Source organism: Somniosus microcephalus, chromosome 9 (genome assembly GCF_052327205.1).
Source record: "Somniosus microcephalus isolate GS21.2 chromosome 9, FLI_Smic_1.0, whole genome shotgun sequence".
Classification (NCBI taxonomy): domain Eukaryota; kingdom Metazoa; phylum Chordata; class Chondrichthyes; order Squaliformes; family Somniosidae; genus Somniosus; species Somniosus microcephalus.
The window spans coordinates 201,890,744-201,910,847 of record NC_140995.1 but is presented as its reverse complement, the minus strand read 5'-3'; the positions used below and the strand labels follow the sequence as shown (position 1 = coordinate 201,910,847).

The window sequence follows — 20,104 nt, the reverse complement described above, 5'->3', positions numbered from 1 at the left end:
CATTTCCCAGCACTAGCATTCCTCACCCTGATGAGCATAAAGTTTCAGTAAGTAAGTAAGTGTGTCTTCTCAAACTTTGCGATTTGACAATATGTTGTTGCCTGCACCATTTTCATACCCTGCTCTTACCTGAAGAGAAACAGAAACAGTTCCAGCCACTTTCCGATACTAAGGTGAGGAACATGTGCTAACATGGTATAATATGCTGTGGATGTTCTAGCATTGGGCAGAAGGGTATATAATAAAAGGTTATCACATGTATTGAGAGGGGCTGTCATGCTACTTTTAGCGCCTCGAAAAAGTTAGCACCCCTGTGCCTGAAAATGAATGGTAGCGCCCCAAGCAGGAGGTGGGACGGCAGTGGACCCGCTCCCCCTCGCTCTTGGGACGCTCCCATTGAATATCGCGGCGCTATGTGCAGCAGCGCCGCGGTACTGCAGGCCTCCCTTCCCTGATTCTGTGACCAAGCATTGGAGGCCTTGGTCCTCGCTGTGTAGAGACGGCGGACGGTGCTGTACCCGGCAAGTGGCAGGAGGCCCTCAAAGCAAGTCTTCTGCGCCATGTGGAGGGAGGTAGCCCAGCAAGTCTCGGGCAGCACTGTGGTCCCCAAGACCACACACAGTGCAGGAAGAAATTCAACGACCTCACTCGGGTGGTCAGGGCGCATCAATGCTTCAACAAATGCTACGTACCACCATCTGAACCACAGTATTCACACACTGCCCAAAGCACCACACCCCCAGCACTCACCCACCAACAATCTCCAACTACCAACACTCACACCCACATCTCACACCTTGCATACAATGACAGCTATTCAACTATGGCAGGCACATCTCCCAAACACATTGCTCCACACTCACTCGCACACTTTCCTCTCTCTTGCAGGCCAAGGTCATTCACAACAGGAGGGAGCAGGAGCGCACAGGCGGGGACAACCTGACACCCAACCACTTTGAGTTGGAGGAAAGAGTGCTGCAAATCATTGGGCGCCAGGTGGTGGGCCCCGTGGCCACTGGAGACATTGGTCACCTTGGGGAGAACAACGGTATGTTCATCCCTACTCCTTCTTCTCACATCCCACTTCCCCCTCACCCCACAAGCCTTTCTCACTTTCCAGCTAATCATGTTGTCTGCATGCCTTTCTCCCTTCCTGCCCCCCTCCCCTCACCATAACCCGACTCTTGTGCCTTTATACTTTCAGATAATGAGCAAGCAGCTGAGCAGCCTGTCCCTGAGGGCACCATAGAGAGCGAGGCGGGAGAAGAGGAAGAGGAAGAACACACCGCGTCACTGGATCTCTCACCCGCAGGCACCAGCTCAGGTACTGGCATTACGCGTTCTTTAGAGGCTAGTATAGTAGCGAGATCTGCACAGGGTGATGCACCGGGGACAAGCAGGCTGCAGCAAGGCCAGGGGGAAAGTGTAGCTCGGGGGCCAGCTCCCCGGAGGGCGAGTTCTGCTGCACAGGACTCAGCTGAGGTCCTCGATGGGGAGGCCATTAGAAGAAGGGTGATGGGCATGCACACGGAGATGATAGGTGCAATGGCAAGGGTGCCCGAGAGCCTCTCAACAATGGTAAGGAGCGTGGAGGACTCCATCTCCAACATTGCACAAGGCTCTGCGCACACCATAGAGCCCATCATTTGCAGTCTGCAAAGGATGGTAGACTCCCAGAGAGACCGTGGCGACCCAGACCTGATGCCGCGTGTGATGGGCGATGTTGCAGCTTCCATTGCAGCACAGGTGGAAGCCACGCAATGTCTTAGTGCTGTAATGGAGTCTATGGTTGGTGCCATCGATTCTCAGGCTGCTCTCTTGCAGTCTCAGCTTGATGCCACACAAGCTCTAACTGCTGCCATCATGGCTGGGTCCACCACCGTCGACCGGGGCTTGCGCGGTGTCGCAGCAGGCCAACAATCTGTGCTTGAGCAGATTGCTCCGGATGCTGAGGTGCTGACCGGGGGGAGTGGCAGTGGGTCAGTGGAGCAGGAACCTGCTGTCCTCTCTCAGGATGACAGCATTCCTGCTCCCACCACTGGCACTCCGCCATTGTCCTCGTCGCTGCCTGTAATCCAGCCAGCCCAGACTGCTGCCGCCCATGCCGAGGTGGTGCACTCTACAGCCGGGTCTTCCAGGCCCAGAGCTGCAAGGCCACCTGAAGTCTCCCGCACGGACACTCAGCAGCCTTCCACCCGCCGTGCTGCAGCCACTAGGCCAACACTTTGTAGGAGCACTAGAGTAGGCAAAGGCACAGTAACGCGAGGCACTAAGGGATTGCACAAGGGTGAATAGTTAATACTGTTGTTGTAAATATGTGTTCACTGATTATTGATAAATTTATTAATTGGCTTTGGATGATTTTGTGGTGTTTCTCATTTCAGCTTTGCGCTGTAATATGGCCTGCAACAGGGATGGAATGATGGGGATGTGGTGAGCAACGGGAATCTGGGGTTTAATTTATTGGAACCACAGTCTGATGAAGGCCGATTGAGTGGCTGCCTCCTCCCTCGCTCCTGTTCCTCTTCCTCGTCCTCCTGAGGCGGTCCTGCAATCTCTGGTGGCAAGGGCTGGGCCCTCATGATGGCCAAGTTGTGGAGCATGCAGCAGACACCACGAAATGAGACACCCCCAGCCTGAGCGGTCAAGGCAGCGGAACCGTTGCTTGAGCACCCCGATGGTCTGCTCAATGATGATCCTGGTGGCAGCATGATTCTCATTATATGAGTGCTGGGCAGGAGTGTTGGTGTTGCAGAGGGGAGTCATGAGCCAGGTGGAGAGCGGAGAGCCCTTGTCTCTGACCAGCCAGCCACGAGTTTGATATGGTGGCTGGAAGAGTCTGGCGCAGGATGAAGGCGTCGTGACTGTTGCCAGGATAGCGGGCATTCACATTGAGGATTCGCTGTCTGTGGTCGCACTCCAACTGCACATTAAGTGAGTGGTAGCCTTTGCGGTTACGGAAGACCTCAGGATTATTATGTGGTGCACGCAAAGCCATGAGGGCGACGGTGACCTTGACTGCCACTGAGCGTGCTGTGGTTGTCCTGATCTGTGGCTCAAGGTCTGGTTGCAGGAGGTGACCACATCCTTGCTGAAGCGGAGCCTTCTAATGCACTGCTCCTCGCTTAATTGGAGGTAGGAGAAGTGCTCTTGGAAGATCCTCAGAGGGTAAGGCCTCCTGCTGAGCGCCCTGATGGCCCTCCTCCTTCCTCTGGCCACATCTTGCAATCTTTCTCGCTGCCTGCGCTCCCTCCGTAGTAGATCCTGGAGGCGAGGCTGACTGTCAGTACAGCCCCCATTAATGTAACGATGTGCAGCACTTTGAAATTTTGTCAGAATAAATGTAACAAATTTTTAGTAGCCACAACACTCCTGATACTAAAGAACCTTTAAATGACTGAATTAAACTCTTGCACAATCGCAAACTGACAAGGAAGCAGTGAAACAGCACTAACCTGACAGCTGCGACTGATCCCTTTAAATATCGCCCCTGGAGCCGCCATCCGACTGCTTCATGCCTCCTCTTCCTGTCACTGTCGGGGAGAGGTGCTAAGGCAGGGGGCAATAATCAATTTAGCGGCGGCGCTAAGGGGCGACTGGATTTGCCGTGCGACGCTGGATTCACCTCGTCCTGGCGCTACTTCAGTAGTGCTCCATTAGTGCTCCCGCCAGGCGCTAACCAACTGAATTTCTCCCCCTGAAGCTAGAAGTTACACTGAGCGCTATTTTAAGTGACTTGGCTACTGTGCCTGTATAAGATTCCTATGGACAATATTTATAACAAAGTCCTTAACACCTTTAAAATTTTTAAAAAATCATTTACTGAGTTGTTACAATGAGTTTTGCTACCTTGATTCGTTTGAAGGCAGTAATTGATTTTTCCCTGTGCAAAGAGCAGGCGATTGTAATTACTGCACAGACAGCACTTTATTTGCAGAGTTATTTCACATCTCTACAAGTGCTGGTTGCACAGTAATTTGTTTGGCAACCCCTCTCCCTTTTCTTTGTTCTTTTTCCTTTTCCACTAATTTCCTACCCTCTCCTGGAGTACGGTTCCATACGGATCCGGTCACGTCCAGTACGTCGCCCAAGTGGCCATTATTCATGCATGGGTCTAGAGAGTGAGGGTCTCGGCCACAGAGGGCGTCACGGCTGATGCCCGATTCTCATCTCCGCCCGATGCCCCTGGAATGCAGCGCTGGCTTGTGCTGACTCGCAGCGGGCCTTCAAACAGGAACTGAACCGGTTCTTGGTTAGGGCAGGGGTCGCATCATATGGAAGGTAAGCGAATTAACAGTTAATGTACACATGGTCAATATGATTTCCTGGATTGGTTTCGATCACCTGTGGGGAGTCGGAGAGGATGTTTTTCCTGTGTTTTTTTGCCTCTCCCAGGAGATTACATGGTTGCGGTGATTGGGGTCGGGGCGGGTGGTGCAGTGGTGAGTACTTGGTCACGATGCCCCAGTAGGGTTTGCCAACCCTCCAGAATTAGAGATTAATCTCCCGGACATGCCATACACAACCCGGAAGAAAAATGATGAGGGCATTAAAAAAATTATTTTCTTTCTTTTTCATTTTCTTTGAACGCTTTTGTTTATGAGTTATATAAATATTGGACTGGGGGGGGGGGGAGCGGTTGGAGGGCGAGGTCATGCGATGAATCCTCCAGGAATATGTGCAATCAGAGTTGGCAACCCTTTGCTCCAGGGGTCATGAGTATGGGGGCTGGAGCAGCTGCGCTAGTCCTGCCCTGCCTCTCATTTTCGTATGTTCGGGAAAGGTACACTTCCCAGCAGGGGTTAAAGGCCAGAATGAGGGGTGAGAACAGCAGCAAAAACTTTCCCCACCTTTACCCAGGCCTGCCAAGGCCACAAACGGCCCCCTTCACCAGCCCAATTGAGATCACTTAACTCAGCGCAGAACTGGGCATGAACCAGGAACTCTGGTATTTGTATGGCTCAGTTACTCATTAAATAAACTCACGGAGCCATTGGGTAAGCTGCAAGTCCGTGTTTTAGTAGGGAAACAAACATTCCTGATGACTGCATGCACAAGGGACGGTCACACGGGCTTTTGGGAGCTGCAAGTCCTAATCAAGTTTTACAATTATTAGTTCATGGTTAGGAGTTAAATGAACGGATAAAGAATAAGAGAGAGACAGACAGAACCATCTACTCCATGTTCCTGATAAGGGAGCCTCAGAGGAAAAGTTTTCTAAGTTCTGTGAGGATATGAATGGGCGCTATATTTGGTGACGAGACACTGCCTGTGGTTTCAGTACACTACATGGAACTCTTTATTTCTCTCTCAAAAGCAGGTGAGAAGAAAATCAAGTGAAAGGCAGCTTTTATAAAATGTTTGCATGTGTTTATAAAAAAGTGCATCAAAGACAACTCGCTTAATCGCCATTAACCTCACCTGCAACCAACACCATCAGAATAAATTCCCCCCTCTTATTCCGAAATAAACGTCACATTTTGCACCGACCAGAGGTCTGCACTCTGCGGCATGTCGTCCTGGAGCTTACACTGAATTGCACAAAGTGCTGCGCTCTCTCAATGCTCTAATGTACGTAACTATCCCTGCTGGCAAAGTCTGGAGCTTTCTTAGCTGAATGCCGACAGGGCAACTAAATAAAATATCCAGCTGTACATCGCGCTCCGAAGCCAATCAATGGTTTTCAAGCCTCAGAGAAAAGAAAGAAAGACCTTGCATTTACTGCATATCGCACCTTTCACGACCTCAGGACGCCCCAAAGCGCTTTACAGCCAATGAAATACTTTTGAAGTGTAGTCACTGTTGTAACATAGGGATTAGTAGCTGAGCCACACAAATACTAGAGGTCTCCTTCTAGAAGTGTTCATCCAGTAAACCCTCTCAAAAATGGCATTAAAACTCTTTGCCAGGGTTACAAAAAGAACCCTGGGCAGGTACTGAGAAATAGTTTCCTTTTGGTCATTGTGATCGACTTTATTTTGTCATTAGCTCTTTCACACCTCAGATACTATTTCCTTGTGGCCTCACTCTCTTCCATATGCAGTGCCTTCTGGGTTTCATGATGACACTGCGGGAAGCAGTTTTCTAAGTAGGTAAATCCCATAAATAGTTGTAAACATGGACTTTGGAAGAAGAAAGTGGAAAAAGGAAGTTCTATCCCGGTGTACACCATGTGTCCTCAAGAGGCACTGCAGTAAAAGGACAACATGATTGGACTTGTCTATCCCAGTGATGTGGGCAGCCAAGGGTTGCGATGGGTTTTATACAGTGCCTTTTCATTTATAGGCGCCAAGTGTGAATCAGGCCAAGATTATTAGGATATAAGCATCTACTGTCGCTGTTGACTGCATGGGTTGGAGTGAAATCATTAGATAGTCTCAGTCTAGTTCCACAAATATGCCCATAATTCAGTACAGACTGGCACTAAATTGATAACCTCACGGAGACTGACCGATTGAGAATGGCTAGTGTGGGAAATGGAAATGGCGCACTGGTGTAGTCGAGGACACTCTTCCGAGAGCAAGCATAAACACTTACTGCAAAATAATCAATTGTGTGATGCAAGGTGTTAAAAGGGCTTTGGAAGCACCAATAAACCGCAGCAGAGAATGGGAAACTGCAAGCCTACACCCCACAACCCCTAACAGAGTTCCTAATGTCAACTGTACTGTGAGAGCCAAACGAGAGAAATTAGTGTCAAATTCATAAACCTCAAGGCAGATTTGAGATCAGGAGGAATTTTGTTTTCCCCAGAGTGTTGCGGAATGTAGAGCAGATTCCCAGCTGAAGAAGCTGATGCTGGTGTCAGTGAACAGATTTATTAAGAGTCAGCTCCGCGATTAGGCCAAGGAGTAGCTCGGCCATACACAACAGGAGGGCCCCAGTTTCGTTCCCCGGTCTGTGCTGAGTTTGTTGATGTCACTCAGGCCGATGATAGGGATGCCACAACCCGCTGCACGAAGGGCTATGATAAGGTGCGATACATTAACGCAAGAAGTATAGTTCAATTGTCCTCAGTGCCTTGGGAGAGGAAGGGGAAATCAGCTAGTGCGTTTCACTCCTCCTTGCGATTTGGGTAGTGGAAATCTGGAACTCTCTTCCCCCTGAAAGCTGTTGAGGCTAGGTCAATTGAAAATTTCAAGAACGAGATTGATAAGTTTTTGTTTAGGTACGGGTATCAAGGTTTCTGGAACCGAGGCGGGCAAATGGAGTTGAGATACAAATCAGCCATGATCTAACTGAATGGCAGAACGGGCTTGAGGAGCTGAATGGCCTACTCCTGCTCCTATGATGCAGCAAGCCCTGCTGGAAGAGCGCGTGTGAATATTGGGCGAGGATAGGGTCGGGCTCAGCTGCAATACATTGTGGTCATAAGGCCCGCCGACACTCCCTGCCGAGGTACGCACCTGAAGAATGGCCAGTGGGTGATCAGCATTGATGGATGTCTGCGTACAGCCTGCCTGCTCTCAACTTCCCATTCCCAATTTTTCCTTCTCCCCCTTTGACTTGGCCTAGCAAGGCCCAAGGGTTGGGGAAATGACATAAATTAGTAAACTGGGAGAAGAAAAGCAAAAAACAAAAAAGAGAAATTGTGCACTGCACAGAACAAATAGAAGAATGTTTTAAAAACAGAAAGGAGCCTTTTTATTTCAGTAGCTGACTTGTAGGACAAACTTGATATATACTAGGACAAACTTGATATATACTAAACTGTCACAATGCTAATCAGCCGTATAAAAACAAGCAGCAGCCAGACAGGATTACTCAGACAAATAAATAAATGGGTAGGTGCAGAACCAAAAATAAACTCATAGGAAACAAGAGGAAGCAGGCCCACTCTTTAAAAGGAGGCAAAATAGAGAGCGCATAAAGGCTGTGGAAATGTTAAATCAGTAAGGAGAGGTTAAGGAGTTGAGGCAACGGTTGGAGCTCCTCACGGACTGCGGTGGGTGGAGCTGGGTTAGGTGCTTGCATATTACAGTCAGGTTATTCATTAGAAAAGGTAACTTTTAATGCCACCTTACAAGAGGATTGGCTACACAAGAACAAGCCAGAACTATTTTTTTTTGGTTCAACCTTTCGGAATTCCAAGATATACAACAACAACAACTTGTATTTATATAGCGCCTTTAACGTAGTAAAACGTTCCAAGGCACTGCACAGGAGTATTTTAAGACAAAAAATTTGACACCAAGCCACATAAGGGTAAATTAGGGCAGGTAACCAAAAGCTTGGTCAAAGAGGTAGGTTTTAACGAGCGTCTTAAAGGAGGAAAGAGAGATAGTGAGGCGGAAAGATTTAGGCAGGGAATTCCAGAGCTTAGGACCTAGGCAACAGAAGGCACGGCCGCCAAAGGTTGAGCGATTATAATCAGGGATGCTCAAGAGGGCAGAATTAGAGGAGCGCAAATATATCGGGGGGGGGGGGTTGTTGTGGGGCTGAAGGAGATTACAGAGATAGGAAGGGGCGAGGCCATGGAGGGATTTGAAAACAGGGATGAGAATTTTGAAAATGAGGCGTTGTTTAACTGGGAGCCAATGTAGGTCAGCAAGCACAGGGGAGATGGGTGAATGGGACTTGGTGCGAGTTAGGACACGGGTAGCCGAGATTTGGATGATCTCAAGTTTACGTAGGATAGAATGTGGGAGACCAGCTAGGAGTGCGTTGGAATAGGGAAGTCTAGAGGTAACAAAGGCATGGGTGAGGGCTTCAGAAGCGGATGAGGTGAGGCAAGGGCAGAGATGGGCGGTGTTACGGAATAGTACAATATAAGTGGATGATGCCGTGAAATATTAAGACCAATCGTCCTCTCCCTGCGCTATCCAGGAACATTTAGTGTGGAACGTGCCCAGGAGCTGAGTACCTGAACTTCATAGAAACGTACAGCACAGAAGGAGACCATTTGGCCCATCATGCCTGTGCTGGCTCTTTGAAAGAGCACTTGCTCTTGGGCCTAATTTAAATAAAGGAGATGCAGTGGGGGCATACTTTGTGGTGCACTTTTGTCCACAGCCATGAAGAGAAGAAGAAGTCGGGAAGTGGGCCTTAAAGGGGCAGGCACCGTTAAACTCCATGGCGGAGCCAGAATGATTTCTTTTGCTGACAATGAGGCGGGATTATTACTATTATTTGGATAACTTCTGATGAAAAACGGTAATTTTTTTTAAATTAATGTATATGCGGTAGAAACTGTGATTTGCACATTGGTGGTCTTTACGTTTACCTGAAGGTTGCATCTCTTGTGAATAAGTGTGTGCTGCTGTGCCATGGCTGGAACCGCAGCAGCATTTTAAGCAGCAGTCCAGGTGCCCTTGCATTGGAAGGAGCTGGTTTGAGGGTGGCACAGCAGGGCCAGGCGACAGAAACTTGCATTTATATAGCACCTTTGACGTAGTAAAACGTCCCAAGGCGTTCCACAGGAGCATTATCAAACAAAATTTGACACCGAGCCACATAAAGAGATATTAGGACAGGCGACCAAAAGCTTGGTCGGAGAGGTAAGTTTTAAGGAGCGTCTTAAAAGGAGAGAGAGAGAGGTAGCGAGGCGGAGAGTTTAAGGCAGGGAATTCCCGAGCTTAGGGCCTTGGCAGCTGAAGGCACAGCCGCCAATGGTGGAGGGAATAAAATCGGGGATGCGCAAGAGGCCAGAATTGGAGGTTTGCAGAGATCTCGGAGGGTTGTAGGGTTGGAGGAGGTTACAGAGATAGAGAGGGGGCGAGGCCATGGAGGGATTTGAAAACAAGGATGAGAATTTTTAATTCGAGGCGTTGCCGGACCGGGAGCCAATGTAGGTCAGCGAGCACAGGCAACTGGTGGACAAACAGAGATAGCAAGCGAGGCCTGAAGAATGATGCTGCAAGAGCAGGAGGACGGTGCTGGATTGACCAGGAGACTTCTCCTTTTGCTGCAGGTGATATGGAGCAGTTGTACAGTCTGGAAGCAGGGTGGGTAGAAGGAATTCCTACTCTGTGGTATTGAAATAGGTGTTTGTAGCTCTGAAGATGGCCGGGTAAATGACCTCAGCAGCAGCTGAGGGATTTTTGTGGTTGTTTCCCCTTGTTGCCTGAAAATAAGCCAAATCACAAAAGGGCAGGTGGCACAGTATTAAACACTGCCTACAGCACTAAATGTAAAATACTAACACAGCACTCTGCAACAAGTACCGAAGCAGAGAAACAACTTTTAAGGGTCAGGCTGGTATTGCAAAGACCACCTTTCTTTGCAATACCAGCCTGACCCTTAATGCAGACTGCGCCTAACTGGCAGCTCTGGAATCAGTAGCGCCCAGGTTATTCTGGCAGCAGTTTTAACCCGAACTGCACCTGGTGAGATGTTTGAGTGCAGAGGTCTCCGACGTTCATTGGCATGTAATTCCTTTCGCTGCGCCCTCTTCAGGCACAGTCAGGTGCAAAAACCAGAATAGCCACCGAGGGAGTTTGTGCGCAATGCGCTTCAGGAGCAAAATGACAGCAGAAAGAAAGACTTGCATTTATATAGCGCCTTTCACGACCACCAGACGTCTCAAAGCGCTTTACAGTCAATGAAGTACTTTTGAAGTGGAGCTGCCATTGTAATGTGGGAAACACGGCAGCCAATTTGCGCACAGCAAGCTCCCACAAACAGCAATGCGATAACGACCAGATAATCTGTTCTTGTTATGTTGGCTGAGGGATAACTATTGACCAGGACACCGGGGATAACTCCCCTGCTCATCTTCGAAATAGTGCCATGGGATCTTTTACGTCCATCTGAGAGAACAGACGGGGCCTCGGTTTAACGTCTCATCCGAAAGACGGCACCTCCGACAGTGCAGCACTCCCTCAGCACTGCACTGGAGTGTCAGCCTAGCTTTATGTGCTCAAGTCCCTGCAGATGATTAGCTCCCATTCTTCCTCTGCTCCCATTTTTTGAGCACTATTTGGGAGCAGGGCTGAGGAAAATTAAGGCCCTTTATCTAACTGTTATTGTTATTAAGCATATTTTAATGGATTGTCAATCAAATTTAATACAGACATACAGCATAACAGGTTAGAATATTGAGAATGTTGTAATCCGGCATGCAGTTTTAAAAAATATTTATAGGATGTGGGCGTCACTGGCAAGGCTGACATTTATTGCCCAATGTTTGATACAACTGAGTGTTTTGATCAGCCACTTCAGAGGGCAGTCCAGAGTCAACCACACTGGTTGTTTGTGTTACGATTAGTTGAGCGTTGAGTATGCTTTCACTCTTTGGAAAAACCACATGCATTCAGTCATAGAACGTCTCCAAAAGAGTGGATTTACTGAGAACGTCTCACGCAAGTGCGAGCAATCTGTTGAATGACAGGACATTTGGTAAGTAACAGTGCCTTGGGGCGTTCTTTTATGTTAAAAGGGTTATATAAGTAAGAGTCATTGTTCTATCAGGTTTATTTTGGCACTAAACAGAATGTGGCTGAAAGAGTTAATCCTTTCCCAATCCCTTCATAATGTTTCTAAGCTTGCAATAGGCAGGACTTCTTTTGATCACTGCATGATTTTTAATAAAGCTGTTTTTAAATCATAACTATGGGGCTGCCAATTTTTTTTAAATACTTAAGCACCACTTCTATTTTACTTGCAGTTAAGTGACATATTTGTGCGTCATATGAACGCATTTTGAAAAGTTCCTTCCCACTTCAACTAATAAAACTGGAAAAGCAAAACAGCCGTTCAGGCAACAGTTCTCAAATTACACTAATTTCCCTCCTTTTTAATTAGAGTGGTTAAATCATACACAGTAAACTGTAGCAGCCACACTTAAGACATGTACCGTTACCATATACTAGTCATTCGCCCATGGCACTGCACATGGGGAGTCAAGCCAAAATGTAGTTTTTAAGTGAAGGCTAGGGGATTAGGGTGGGCGGATGTAATTCAGTCCCCATTTTAAAGTTATACATTTGGTTCTCATTTTTATATTTTCATTATACGTTCCTATGTTCATATTTTTTATGGAGACTTCCTATGTAAAGTTGTCATGCTTTAAGTATACCTTCTTGCTAATTATGGCACTACAGTGGCTCCACTGGGGGAAGAATGTAATTACACTGTGACATGTTGACATGAGCAGTTTCCATTATAAATGTGCATATATGAATTTATAATAGAAAAAGCTGAGAGGAAGTGAGCGTAGACAAAGGGGGGAGAAATTCGGCATGTTAGTGCCTGGCGGGGGCGCTATCGGGGCGCTCAGGCAGTAGCACGACGACGGGGCGAATCCCGCGGCGCACGGCAAATTCGGCGGCCCCGTAGCGCCGGCGATAACATTTAGCGCCCCGGCACCTTTCGGCCATGCAGATTGTGAGGTCAGCGAGCATGCAATGCTCGCTGGGCGCCCGATCTACAAACTTCAGTAGCGCCCCCCCTCCCCCCGCCTTACTGCCTCGTGCCGAAAGCGCCAGGGAGTGGAGGCCTGAACCAGCCGGCTGGCGAATGGCAGGGCGCTACTTAAAGGGATGCACCCCAGCTGTCAAGGAACTTCCGTTCCAAAGGTCAGTTATGAGTGGCAGAGAGCGCAGGATGCATCTGCAGCCAAATAAAGGCTGCTTAGTCCCCGGCATGTTGCGGGCCGTCAAAGGACTTTGCATTTCATTTCACAGCATATATCGCCGTTCCGCACTCCCCGACTCATTGGGGGTTGGTGTGCGGACTCCAGTGACCCTCCCCTTTAATGGCTGGAAGGTGCCTGCGCCAATGCTCACTCCCGATTACACAACACCTCATATTCGTTATCGCTTGGAGCGTAACACCACTCACCTACGCCATTAGCGTCTGATTTAGCGCTCCTCTGCATTCTTTGAGTGCTGAGACTGAATTTAGCGGGCAGCGAGATTGATTAGCGCCTGGCACTAAACTTCCAACTTCTCAAAAATTAGCACCCCTTCCTGGGCACTACTGAATTTCTAGCCCTCAAGATTTTTTATATATTACCAGTTGATCTTCAATGGCATTGCACTTGGGGAATCAGGACTAGATACATTTTTCGGGTGGAGCAGGGTTAGAGACTGGAGGATAAATGAACCAGGGTGTGCAGGAGTAATTCAATCTGCATTTTAAAGTTGCAAATTCTGTCCTTATTTTTATACTTGCATTATAAATTTATATGTTCACATTTATAATGGAAACTGCCTATATAAACTTGGCACATGATAATTACACCTTCCTCTCTCTCAACCCTTTCTGTCTCTTAATCCCCCCTTACTCGCTCTAAACCTCCTACATTTAATGGTTTAATTTAATTATGTTAAAAAAAACTATTTTGTTTTTAGTTTAAACTTTTATTTTGGATATTAGAAATATATTAGTTGCTAAGAAAAAAATGTCAGATGAAAATAAATTTCAGAAAGCATTCTCAGAGAATTCAGGGAACCCAGGGGCCAGATTGATTAAATTTGATTGACATTCCATTAAAATATGCTGAGTAACAAATAATGCTGCACCTCGAAGTCAAGTGGTGCAGACTTAAGATTTTTAATGCACTATATATATATATATGCTGGGGCAGTCTCTGCTAATGTTACATCAACAAGGGACTGAAACTACATTTCAAAATGAAAGTAAGTTACAACCACATCAAAATCATAATTAAGTTTTGTTCACTCCAAGATTTGCATGGATAGCTTGCACTGTTGGTAAACAATGGTCCGGATTTTCCGGGGCCTACAACTGCGTACACGCCCCGCAAATTCCGGGTTTTCGCGTGCCCAGAACTTGCGATCTTGTCAAGTTTTAGCTCGACAGATCCGCCGCATCCCCGGGAAGTGGCCATCCGTTGGTGGAGAGTTGGGCTATTTACCCAACGACTGCCCAGCGAATGCCCGTGAAAGTCTTACGCCTGGCAAGAAAGAGCAGGCATAGGGCCTGCTTTTACCAGCGTAAGAGTTTAAATAAAAACTAAAATCATTTTTTTTTAAATTAGTTAAACATAAAAAAAGTTAAAATTAGTTATAGGTTATTTTTAGCCCCTTTAAAATGTTTAAATTTACTTTTCAATAAAGTAAATTTTTGTTTTAAATGCTTAATTTACTTGTATTTTAATTAATTTGAACATGTAATGATTTATTTTTATTTAATTGGTGTGTAAATGTGTTTTTGGGATATTCCCATTCATGCTTCTGGGGATTCCATACACAAATGGAATTCCCATAAGCATAATGGGGATCCCCCTTTTTGATTGGCTGGCCTGGCGTACACGTAGAGGCCCAGGACCGCAAGTGCTCGAACCTCCGGGAATTTTCTTGCGGTTCAGAGACATTCGCCCGCGGGAACCCTCCGACCACAGATTCAGGCCCAATATTAAGGAGTTTACTTTACATAATACGGTATCATATGCTGAGAACACCAAGAGAGATCGATAATATTGATTTAGGCCAATTAACCCGATGGGCTAAGCAATGATTTTTAATATGGATAAATGTATTGTAATGAACAGGAAACAGAAAGTATGTACATCATACAATGAAGGATGTCCATTAGCAAAGGTGAAAAGGGGGAAGGATGTGGATGTTATTACTGTCCACTTACTAACAGTCACTGTGAAGCTGCTATCAACAAGACTAGTGAACTGCTAAGATACAGCAGAAGAACATTTCATTAGGAGTTGAAACAAGTTATTCTATTGCTGAGCCACGTTTGGAATACTGTATGCAGTTTTGACACCCTGCCATCAAAGGACATTGATATGCTGCACAGGTCTGAGGGAGGAGCAACAAGGATACCAGGACCGTGGGGCTTTATGTTACGTGAAGAGCTTTACACAACGGAACACATTTCACTCAAGAAAAGAAAAGGAAAATACTCTGGTTCCAGGTTTTTAAATGCTGGGAGCCAAAGGCAACATATATGTAAAGCCTATTTAACTTTAACAGTGAGTGCAAGGCCAGAGAACAGAAGAATAAGTGTGCATTTTGGCTGCTGCTCCGGATCCAAGCCCATTACTTCTATCTCCTTTTTTATTTCTATTCTCTTTACCCCTCTAGGGTCCTTCTGTCCTGCCTCATCCCCTTCCTGTTATCAAGCCATGCCTCCTTTCATTTCTTCCCTCTCAGCTATTTTGCCCCTCCAAATCCCTACCAAAACCCTTCCTTCTCTCCAGCCGCCATCTCAGGCTTGACCCCCCTCTTGGACAAGCCCACAACTTCCCTCTGCGCCTCTCTCAGCATTCTTGAAAGGGCTCATCAAGGCACACATTGCTGTCTCCTTAGGAGCAGCAACCCCAACTGCCCCATTCTTTATTCTTGATGATCTTCCCACCCAGTGCACCTGCTGGGGGCGAATCTCACAAACCTCCTTAACCCACCCACCACTTCCTCTCCCCCTGGACTCTGCCAGCGGATCAACAATCACCGCCCCTCTCCAGATTTCCCTCCTGAATGTCCATTCACTCACGAATAAGGACCTTGCCATCCATTACCTTATTGTGGATGATTGTACTGACATCATGGCCTTGTCGGAAACTTGGCTCATGGGTGATGGCACCTTGCCTTTTACTGAAGCCTCCCCATCTAGCTACACCTTCCATCAATTGCCTGCCAAATCCGCCGTGGTGAAGGTATGGCAATTATTACCAAATCTAACCTTGGCCTTTCACCTTACTCCTCAGGCACATTCTCCTCCTTTGAGCATCTCGTCCCATCCCGCTCACCTGTCCTTTAAAATCCTCATTCTCCACTGCCCACCCAAGTCCTATCCTGAGTTTTTCACGGAGATATCCTCAATCCTTTCCTCCCTCAACCTCTGCATTGAGTGACTGCTGAGCCTCGGTGATTGCAACCTGCATCTTGAATCATCTTGTCCTCTCTCCCCGGAGGTCACTGGTCTCTCCTGTCCTCCCATAACCTCTCCCTCCATATAAATGCTCCTACCCATATTCACGGCTAAGCCCTCTTGCCTTCAGCCCCTATGAACTCCGTTCCCTCGATACCGATTCCATCCCTCTCCGCAACCACTGTTCCAGGCTGAACCAGTCTGGTCGCAACTCCGCCATCCCATTTGACCTTGAGCGGAGCTTCTGACCCCGCATCCTCTCGATCACAAAGATTCCCTCTTCCATCTCTGTAATATTGTCCGGCTCAGCCCCTGCCTCAGCTTATCTGTTGCTGAAACCCGCATCCATGCTTTTGTTAGCTCCAGACTCGACTATTCCAATGCTCTCCTGGCCAGCTCCCACCTTCTACCCTCCAAAAAATGTGTGCTCTTCCGAAACTCTGCAACACGTATCCTAACCTGCACCAGGTCCCACCCAGCCAGCCATCACCCCTGTGCTCTCTGACCTACGTTGGGAAAGTAGAATTGATGTAGAAGTTCAGCCATGATCTTACTGAATAGCTTGACGGGCTGTATGGCCTACTCCTGCTCCTATTTCTTATGTTTCTTGTTGGCTCCCGGTTCACCGACGCCTCAAATTTAAGCTTTTCATCCTCGTGTTCAAATCCCTCCATGGTCTTTGCTATCCCTGTAATCTCATTCAGCCGTACAATCCTCTGAGAACTCTGCATTCCTCCGACTCTGGCATCTTACGCATCCCTGCTCCCTTCATCCCACCATTGACAACCAGGTCAGGAATTCCCTCCATAAACTTCTCTGCCTCTCCACCACTCTCTCTCTTCCTTTAAGACCCTCCGTAAAACCTACCTCTTTGACCAAGCTTTTAGACCCCCGCCGCGCCCCCCGTAATATCTCCTCCTTTGGCTCGGTGCCAATTTTTGTCTGATTACGCTCTGGTGAAGCGCCTGGAGACGTTTTCCTACATTAAAGGTGCGTTATATAAATGCAAGTTGTTGTTGTTGTAATAAGTCTCAAGCAAGATTAAAAAGGAGAACCAATATTCCACTGACAGAGAGCAGTACACATGGAAAAAAACTCGCAGCAGTTAATGTAGCACTGATTAGCTCCTTCAAGAAAATAATTAGATGAAGGATTGACGGTTACAGGGATGTATGGACAAAGATAAATAAAAATTCCGTACAGCACAATGGTTCGTGTGCTGCTGGGCTGGGGGGAAGGGGGGGAATGTTTTCTGTGAAGAGCATTAGGACAAAGATGGATAAATATTGTGGCGTTTTGGACGATTACCTCTGGAGCTCGGGTAGCATTTATGTACAATTTTCCCTCAGGGGATTAAAAGGGTTTGGTCGAGTCCACGATAAGGGTACATTACGCATCAGTTGTGGTTGGAGCGGGCTTGAGAGCGGGAGACACATGGTTGATTTTCTGTCCAAGCATTCTTACATTCTCATGCTCAACATATATTACTTGTAGTCCCACTTTCTAATAGCCTTATCATTACAGAAAATATCTTACGTAGGATCTTGTAAAATGAGTGAGCGGCAAGACAACGTAGCCAATTGGAGCAGCACTGCGGCTGATGGGCTGATGTGGCTTTGATTCCTCATGTCTTAGTTTACCATGGAGACATGTCAGGCAGAAGCTAGCAGTTTTCCTATCTGGGGAGGCGGAAGGTGGGGTGGGGGGTGTAGTTGAGGATAATAAAAGGGGAGAGTCCTGCCCAGAGCATTCATGCGCCCATCTCAGCAGCTGCTCCAAGCAACATTCGCAGAGACCTTTGAGAAGGTCACCTCCCCGGCCCTCTGGAACAACTGGTGAAACTAGAGCGAGATTAGCCTCAAATCACCAAAAACAAAAAGAGGGCACTTTGAATCCAGTAAGGTCTTTCAGAGTGCAAACGGTTAATCTGCGTTGTTACCCTGAACAGCTGCTGGGTGGGTTTGCAAGTCTCAAAGGGTAATTTTTTTTTTTAAAACATGTATATTTAAATCTGCTGTGGGTGTAGCATCACATTGCCGATGCTACAGCTGTGGACAAGAACATCTTAAAATATAATTACAGTAAAAAGGTTTGAGGAGTCACGGAGCATAATCCAGTACCAGTACTATTGCACTAAAAATTTGTATTAAAAAGAAATCTCAATTTCTTACCCGCACCCTTGCATGCTAATTTTGAGTGAAGACCAGAAGATGGGAGTCGCATGAGGAGAGACTCACCAGTGACACGCTCATTAGCATGTTCACTTAGCTGACATTTGCACTTGTTCTTATAATCATTTCACCTAATCCCTGTTGAGTCCCTCTCATCATCCGGAAGATCACTGGTTAGCTGCCTCATTCACATATGGCGCGCATATAATTATACTCATTCCATTTTGCAGTCCATAAATATGACTACTTTCTGGCCCTCTGCCATCAATTTCATCTGCACTAAATAAGCCAGAATGTCGCAGAAAAAGAGGGGCGGGGGTGAGGGGGGAGGGAGTCAGAATTTAGATTTAAAGCAGTATCAGTAGGCTGGAGGAAAAAACAAGCACGGTCTTTCCACTGATATACATTTTCAAACAATTATTTTGTGCTTAAGATTGAATAAATAATAAGGTAATAACAATAAGAATTTTTTTTTTTTTTAAATAGTTATTTTTTCTTTTCCACTTGTCTGGTCTGAGCTTCAGATTTCTCCACAACCACTGTCAGCCTTCAGTGTTACTCCATGACCAGTCAACTGGAAGCTGGGGGGAGGGAAGGAGGAAGGTGGAGGCGGAGGGAAGCTAGTTTACATGCAAATTCGTGACAACTAACACCAGTTCTCTCCCCCGCCCCCCCCCCCCCCCCCCCACTCCCGCCTCCCACAGATGAAACGTCCCACTGTGGCAAGACTTGACATCTAGCAGTTTGGCCAAGATCTCTCTAAACTCAGTGATGTCTTGGCTCAGTTGTTCCTATTTCAGTCAGTAAATAAGGATACACAAGTAATAATGTTGGACAAACCCCTTCTCAGAGGGTCTCACAATCAGAGCTGGAGTTCCTGACTGATTACACGATGTACAGCAGGAATGACAATCACTGGTATATTCATGAAAGGTTCACCAAAAAAAACTTAACAAATACCATAATGTACCTGAACGTATTCAGAAATCAATATGAGTGCAAATAAAATATTGAGTTCTTGGCATCAATCGAGTTGTGTGCGAGAGACAGAAGAAATGAACAGTAGATATACCAGCACATCTCCCAAGCCATTGGCACAGGATTGGACCAGGTGACTGACTACCTACCTTATGTCAGTTGTAGCACCTAGTGTCGAAGAGGGAAGGGCAAAATGAAGGAGGGCGAAGGCACCAAAAGTAACTGATTTAGGAGTCCCATTAAAAAGGGTCAATTCAGTCTGAACTTTTCACCCAATATACTGAATGCTGAAGTAGGAAGTGACCATATTTTTCTTTCTCAATTACCTTTCCTTTATTCCCTTCCTCTCCTGAAAGCGACACTTCATTGCGTACTGAATTCCACAGGTGCCGGCCGCAATCTGGTATCTTGTCCAACTATCTCTGCGTTGGGTGCCAGCTGAGACAACGAATGTTGGGGGCATCACAGCCAAGGCTGATCCTGTCCTCATCTGACAGCCACCGCTTACCAGCAGGGGGTCACTGGACAGCGATTAGCACCGAGATCCTGGCTGACTTTAACCTCACCCTCGCCCAAGGACACTGGGGTGCATCCACCTCTAGTTCAGCTGAATTCAGCTAACTCAATACAGGCCAGGGATCAGGCCTGGGATTTTCCTGGTCATGTTAAGCTCAGCTCCACACCAGGTGGTGCATTTGTTGTCCCTCCGGCTGGAGTTAACCATTTTCATAAAAAAATCAAAAAATATTTCAACGTAGGCGGAGGCCATTGAGGCCTCGTTTTAAACACATCCTGTACAAGTTTTTTTTCACATTAATGACTAGGTTAACAAATGCTGTGTCACATTTTTTAAATACTTAACACTATTTCTATATTATGAAAGTGATCATTGAATATCACCTGTTGAACACGATGGGACCCAGGACTACTTTCAAACGGCCAACCTTCCGCAGTAAATGGCATACTCTGGCCGCATCACATGAAATGATATAAATACAAGGTAAAAATACAGAGACTTTATCAAACGTTCACAAATACAATATTCACTTGTAACTGTTAAATATGAAGAAAAAAAAAAGGTGCCGAGTCCCCTGACTTGGAGCATGCGTTCAGCGGAGTAATGGGTATATTCAGTGGGCGAAAGCTGGAGATTCTTTCTATCCACA

General features: G+C 46.8%; 1 protein-coding gene across 5 annotated transcripts in view; it reads right to left on the bottom strand.

Moving 5' to 3' along the window:
* sobpa (sine oculis binding protein homolog (Drosophila) a) overlaps positions 1 to 20,104 on the bottom strand; it is a 416,341-nt gene that overhangs the window by 127,663 nt on the left and 268,574 nt on the right. For 4 of the 5 annotated variants that reach the window (XM_085997757.1, XM_085997759.1, XM_085997760.1 and 1 more), the window contains exon 5: positions 19,839 to 19,904. The exons of the other annotated variant lie outside the window; for it this stretch is intronic. In XM_085997757.1, the coding sequence (XP_085853883.1) occupies positions 19,839 to 19,904 (66 nt within the window). The remainder of the gene's footprint in view (positions 1 to 19,838; positions 19,905 to 20,104) is intronic. 5 annotated transcript variants of the gene reach the window in all.